The sequence below is a fragment of the Oncorhynchus clarkii genome, chromosome 17, assembly GCF_045791955.1.
Source record: "Oncorhynchus clarkii lewisi isolate Uvic-CL-2024 chromosome 17, UVic_Ocla_1.0, whole genome shotgun sequence".
Taxonomy (NCBI): domain Eukaryota; kingdom Metazoa; phylum Chordata; class Actinopteri; order Salmoniformes; family Salmonidae; genus Oncorhynchus; species Oncorhynchus clarkii.
Window position 1 is genome coordinate 64206230 of NC_092163.1, and position 7062 is coordinate 64213291.

The 7062-nt window shown below is 43.8% G+C and overlaps 1 protein-coding gene across 1 annotated transcript; it reads right to left on the bottom strand.

Moving 5' to 3' along the window:
* Positions 1-1851: 1851 nt before the first annotated feature.
* LOC139369876 (protein snail homolog Sna-like) lies at positions 1852-6454 on the bottom strand. The gene is made up of 3 exons (XM_071109157.1): positions 6110-6454; positions 4874-5386; positions 1852-3289 (listed from the first exon to the last, which is right to left on the bottom strand). Exons 1-3 carry the CDS (start codon positions 6183-6185, stop codon positions 3105-3107), a joined length of 774 nt encoding a protein of 257 aa, XP_070965258.1. The 5' UTR covers positions 6186-6454; the 3' UTR covers positions 1852-3104.
* Positions 6455-7062: the final 608 nt, after the last annotated feature.

Consider the following 7062-nt stretch of genomic DNA (forward strand, 5'->3'; position numbering starts at 1 on the left):
CAGCAGCACTCAGTGTAAAGCTGCGGGTCGGCAGCGGTGTGGCCAGGGAGAGCTACCCCCAGGCCTTCTGTATCATCGGTGCAGGATGAGTCGTGTTTATGGGAGGCTGACAGCTCCTTCCTGTATCCCAGGCCCTGAGCCCTCTGTGAGCCCTGGCTGCTGCTGCACTGAAGGCCGCTCTCTCTCTCTCCCCCCTGACTGGGACTGGGCCTGGGAGCGGGCGTGGGTGGGAGCAGTGGGGGGGATGGGATTTGGTGCAGTGGCAGTAAGCAGTGAGGGTTAGCACTTTAGCCCCTCGGCTCCTAGCCTGTCTTTTTTTGGGTGAAGTAGGCCAATGTAAACTCCCATTTCCTGCCGGCCTGTCTCTGAGGGGGAGAGATGATCCTCCTGTGAAGAGAGAGAGGGCTGCTTCTCTGCAGGGACACTTCACACTAACACACATACATATACATAAATAGATATACAACCAAGAGAGAGAGAGAGAGAGAGAGAGAGAGAGAGAGAGAGAAATACACAAACACAGTGGGGCTCTGGAATGTTAAACACATGCTTTATGGCATAAATAGCAGCCACTTTTGGTAAATTACAGTGAGTGTTCTGGCACTGGGAAGCGCGCAGCAGGAAAAAGTTCTCCGATTTCAGAACCAGGCATTCTACACTCCCAAAGGAAGAGGAGTGTCATGTACTGTTTTCAGTTATTAAAATGTTTTGAAATATATACAGTAACTCTGAGTGTGGTGAGGGTTATGATATTGTGGGGTTTCAAATGGTAGCTTGTGTTTAAAATGGTTCTACATAAACTTTGTGGCAAAGATCCGATTAAACTACAGAGACATGATTCATACAACAGAAAGAGTGATTCCAATGTAGTATTAAGAAGTTTTGACTAACTAGAGAGCATAATCCGACTATAACCATTAGTCACTTCAACTTGCCATGCTGTGTGATATTATTTGAAGAGCTGATACCCTTGCCTGAGAACAGGTTAAAAATGCACAACATAAAACTGCTCTCAATTCATTCCAAGCAGCTGGAACTTAAAAGGCCTGCTGTACAAGAACATCCAGGTCAAAGGTGCAATGGTAACAACCAAATGACTCATATAAGACTCTTTGTTAGTACACAGCTGTATGACCAAATGTCTAGAGCTCTTCTTTCTAACAACTACCCAGACCCAGTGGTTAGCATGTGTCATGTGATTCACTAAACAGACTAAAACTCACAACAGAAGTCTTATCTCCAGCTCTGTGAATATTTTCCTGACTGTGAAGGAAATGATGAGTTTAAGAAGCATGTGGCTAGCTGCTCCAGCTGACAGAGGCTGAGTGGAACAGTTTACATCACCTTCTGCCACAGCCCACGCACCCTCACTGCTCTGTGACCAGACCTGATCACTCAGAAAACCATGGGAACTTGGACTCTCCTGGCTACACAGACTCTGACTCACTGTCTGGGCTACAGAGTAGGAGACTTAACCCCCTCAAAACAAGGAAATAAAGACTTGGAACAAGGTTAAATAAGATGAATGTTGGCCAACAAATCTACTCTCTCTTTCACACACTTGCGCAGTGTTTAAACAGTGGCTGCAGGAGGCGAGTGGCAGGTGGAGACATTGAGCAGGTGCATGCAGTTGTACCTGTCCATCACTCAGTGTGTTCACCTGCCTCTCTCCAAACTCACAATGTCCAACACACTACATTTACAGTTGCTGAAAGAGAGCCATATCCCAATTATCAGTCTCTAACCAAACATGTACATACCTGGCTGTTGCATAAGCAGTGTTAACTCAGACTTTTAAAAAATTGCTCATTTTAAAAGGACACTTTTAAAACAACACTTTTAAAACAACACTTTTTTTTTTACATAAATTACTTTATTGAATGTAAATCCATCAGCTATGAAATATTTGAAATAGAAGTGAAAGACAAACAAACACAGTAAAACATTGAAATAAGACTACATACAATCTGAACATTGCACTGTAAAACACCACCATATAAGGCTTAGGATTTTTTTTTATCCATCTCTGTATAGCCAGGGCTGTGAAACCGTGCTTCTATGAGACATTTTATTTGGCCCCTTCTTCCCCCAGTTCTGAGTGTTTGATGCATAATATTAATACACTTAGTCAACATTTAAAAAACTACTACCAGTTGAGGTAAGAAGGCACGGCACATCTTTGGTTTAAAATAATACATTTCATACAACAAGTTTATATCTTACAAAAATGATGGTTCTCTCTACCATTGTCGAGAACAATGGGAATATTTAACACTGTGGTAACCTGGAGTGCATGGCTTTCAGGAATTTAAACAACATTGAAGGAGCAAAGCTACCATGAGGAATGACGACAGATACAAATGGCTTTATCCTATTTCGGAAACACATCAGATTACAGTGGGGCTTGGTGTGGTCAAAATAACGGCTTAAGACAAACCCACTGGAGACAAAAGCATACAAAGGGACCAACGGACTCCATCCTCTTTGTGACGATGACATACTTCCTCTTTCTAGGGGCGGTGGAAGTCACCTGTTATCGGCCCAGTAGAGGTCAGGGCCAGAGCACCTGTTAGCACCCTGTCTATCTACACCACTCTACCAGCGACAGCTGTGTGTGTATGTCATGCTGAGAGATGTATCCCACCCACGCACCTTTACATCTCTCAGCAGCTGTGTCTGTGTCTAGGCCATGATGATCCAGAGCTGGCTTGGCCAACACCGAGGCTGGGCTAGACTCAAAAGTACACGGTCACACTAACCCCCATGAGTCTACAATATGTATGAGAAATAACAATGTTGGGACTGGGAGAATGGCAGGATTACAGAGTTCAGAACATCTACCAGATTTGCCTTGCAATGGGAGGAGTTTGAAAATCTGAGGAGTTCCTTAAATGTGATTGAAACAGAGAAACTGAGATGGCTATGGAAGTTGCATTCAAAGAGAATAGTCAGGGTCAACTTCCTCTTCTACTAGTAAATGGTGGATCTATGGTCTCTGTTGGCAGATTGGTTCAGGCTCCTCTAGTCTTGCTTATGGTATGGGTCTGTAGATGCCCCCACCGCCCTGAGGTCCCTCTGCGGATAACTGCCTGGCTCATTCCTGCTCACGCTGTGGAGGAGCAGCAGCTGGCTGCACTGTGTTTCTGGAGGAGGGACATGCGGCTGAAGGTACGGGAACACACGCCACATTGGTACTTCTTCACCTCAGCGTGAGTCTGCAGGTGCGCCCGCAGGTTGGAGCGGTCAGCAAAGGCACGGTTACAGTGTTGGCAGGAGAACGGGCGTTCACCTAAGGAGGAGATCGTAGGAGGAGCATGGGTTAGAGATGCATGACACTAACTGTGACTTTAAGGACCACACACACCGCACCGAATGTTGATCTGCCGTTCATCTGTGTGGTGTGTTTTAGGGACCATCTGCTGATGTACGTCTGACTACCGACAGACACAGCCGGCACTCTGTTCAGAGGGGCGAAGTACTCTCGGCCCGCAAATGCTATTGGTGTGTCCAAGCCTTTAAGCCTCTGTCTGTATATGAGACGGGGTCTGTGAACCTTGGCTTTGATTAGCAATACAATGCTAACTTTTCTCCCCCACACAATAATATCAATTTGGTTGTCTCAGGCTCAGCAGAGTGGTTCATTAACACCTTAGTGAATCACCCTCAAAGCTCATTTAAAGGGTAATGATGAATCTGGTGTCAGGCTAGGTGAATCACTACCAGGCTTGAATTAACATGATTAAATCAGTGCCAAATTAGATTACTACTTTCAAGTTGCTGCTGGTGGTAAGTGGGCAGTTTGATAGCTGAGAGCTTCCTTATGCTCTTTGTCCCCTTCATCATAAAATAATCCTGCATTCTGTTGTCTCAAACAGTAGCCAATGATACGATCATTCTCAGTGAGTCATTGTTTGGGCTCCCGAGTGGTGCAGAGGTCTAAGGCACTGCATCTCAGAGCAAGAGGTGTCACCACAGTCCCTGGTTTCATTTCAGGCTGTATCACATCCGGCCGTGATTGGGAGTCCCATAGGGTGGCTCACAATTGGCCCAGCGTTGTCCGGGTTTGGCCGGGGTAGGCTGTCATTATAAATAAGAATTTGTTCTTAACTGACCAGCCTAGTTAAATAATAGATACAATAAAAAAAATATATAAAAAATGCAGTAATAGAGCACAATAGAGCCCCATGGTGGAGGTGTCATAATACCCATAAAACCTAGAGGTCAAACAGGGAAATGGTTCCAATTGGTTTTCAACCATTCATTATTCCTATAGGGGATTTTAGAAACGCTTAAAATACAGGCCGTTTAGTGTAGGCTTACCCTGGTGTGACGTTTTGATAGCCATGTAAATGTTTCTCAGACAAGGTGACTTTCATCAATATATTCGGCTCTATTCACTCTCAGAGTTTCGAAAATGCTAACTAGCATCAAAGTAGACATCATGCAAGACAACAAATCCCTGCGAGCTCCTGCACATCATCTCTAGCTGGCACCTTTGCTAACAGGCACATTTAAAGAAATGTAACTAATTTATGAATTACTACATTTATCTAACATTAGATAGTTAATCCAGAGATTATGACCTTTTCCTCAACTTCACAGTCTTGTAAGTGTTTCTAAAAATCCCCTATGGGAAAAATTATTTGTGGGGGGAAAAAAACTATTGGAACTATTTCCTTATTTGACCGTTAGATTTTATGGGTACCATGACTCATACTGTGGTACTCTATGAGTGATCAATGACCAACGAGCCCACAGGGCTTCTTCATGTGCTCATGTCTACCACTACACTGTAATGATGATCCAATCAACTGAGTAACCAAACCTCCCTTCCACCAAAGTCATACCAAATGGCAAGTGTAGGAGTTCTTACCAGTGTGTGTGCGAATGTGGCCGCGCAGCAGCCAGGGCCTGGAGAAGGCTTTCCCGCAGGTGGGGCAGACACAGGGTAGCGTGTGTGAACGAATGTGCATCTTCAGAGCCCCCAGGCTGGTGTACTCTTTAGGGCAGTGCTTGCAGAAGAAGGCTGGCCTTGCTGCAGTGACTGGGGCCACCCTCTCATCCTCGTTTGGGGCCCCATGACTCTTGGTGCTGGTGCGTTTGGGGCGCTGAGAGGGGTGGTAGGTGTCTGTGGGTTCGGGGCTGGGGGGGTCAGAGGTGCGCCCCTCGTCCTCCTCCCCACTGCTACTGGCACTGCTGCTGAGGCTGGAGGGGGAGCTGAGGTCCAGGGGACCGGGGGTGGGAGAGGCATCAGTGGGGAATGTGGGGACGTAGAGAGCTGGAAGGAAGCTCACGTCCCATACCAGTCCCGCTGTGTAACAGGTGGTAGCTGAGTTGTTGTCTCCTGCTGGAAGCTCAGCTAGTGGGTACCTCTCCAGTGAGGTGGCTGAGGGATGAGGAAAAGGGTTAGAATACAGAGGTACATTTACAGCACTGTTGTCAGATACTAAGATGTTTTCATCATGTACATACGATTAATGTAACTGGAACGACACAACACAATAAAAAATATATAATGATATTTGGATAGGCAACATATTTTCAACTTGTAAAGCAACAACTGCCACTGTCAAGTTTCTCCAGAGTATTTTTACACACACAAAAAAGAAGTTTCAGCAAAGCTGAGATTTCATGGGCCATTTCCTCCCACATATTTACATGGGGTAGAAACATGAATGGTAGCTCTGTACAGTTTAGGGGGAACTTTTATAATGGGCCTTACTTGAAAACTGAGAGAGAGTATAATTTATAAAGGTTGCCAACAAGGAGAAAGTTGTAATGGATAAAGTTGTAAAAACTTAAGATCATGTAAAAATATATATATATATATTTCCAAAGGTTTATTGTAAGGAACACGAATAGAGAAAATAGGTGTCTCCTATTCTGTAATATTTTATACATGTATGTATTCAGCTTCATACAAGGAGAAAGTTGTAATGGATAAAGTTGTAAAAACTTAAGATCATGTAAATATATATATATATATATATTTCCAAAGGTTTATTGTAAGGAACACGAATAGAGAAAATAGGTGTCTCCTATTCTGTAATATTTTATACATGTATGTATTCAGCTTCATACAAGGAATAAATAAAGTAAAGCTACTCACCATTTTGACACTCCAGTTCACTGTAGTTGGGTTTTTTGTTGGCGAAATACTTTTTTACCAAGAAAGACCGAGGCATTTTTCCACTTTGCGAAATATGTGCGCAAAATATCCACTGGTTCAAACTGTGGAAATAGGCAGACGTCTAGGATTTAGATCCACATGAGAATGGCGGTATATAGAAAGAATAAAAGATTACTGAAACGTATAGTCCACCAGTTTGTCTGAACTTGTTCAACTGTGGACCACTGTGTGACTGTCTCCAAAATGCTGCTCTCGCTTTGCTGAAATACTCTGACACAGGCAATGGGGGTGTGCTCGCTCCGAGGGCACACCCCACCTACATATGAGCGCAGGAAGCGACACTCGCTAACCCATTCCGAAACAAAAACATGTGCCCCAAAAGCGATAACAATGGCCATCTATCAAATTGACCTGCATACAACACACATCAATGCAATAGTCTTTGACCATTCCGATTACGCAAATTAAACACTTGAGGGCAATAGCGCGCTTCCATAAACAGATTGACCCATCTGGAGACGTGCATGGAGACAATTGCGCAAACGTGTCAGATCACTAAACAGCTCATTTATTCGACTTCAAGACAATAATGATTGTTCTTTAAGACGCCAGTATGTCTGAAACAGGAGAATGATGGTTTGACTGCTGTGTGTGTCGATTATATCAATAGGTCCATAGGCCAACAGTCCAACTGATTAGGCCACATAGGGCGAGACAGTCCATTTTTTATTGTTTTCTTCAGCATGATCAACGTGCAACATTTGGATAAGGGACTCCTTATTCAGAAACGATAAATAATTTAAATATTGTGGGATTAATACTTGGCAAGCGTTTATTATGTAAAGAAATCTACCTGGTCTCAGAGTATTTCGTATTATTATTTAAATCTGGAATTTGTTAAACGTACAATATGTTACACATTTGCTAAATGT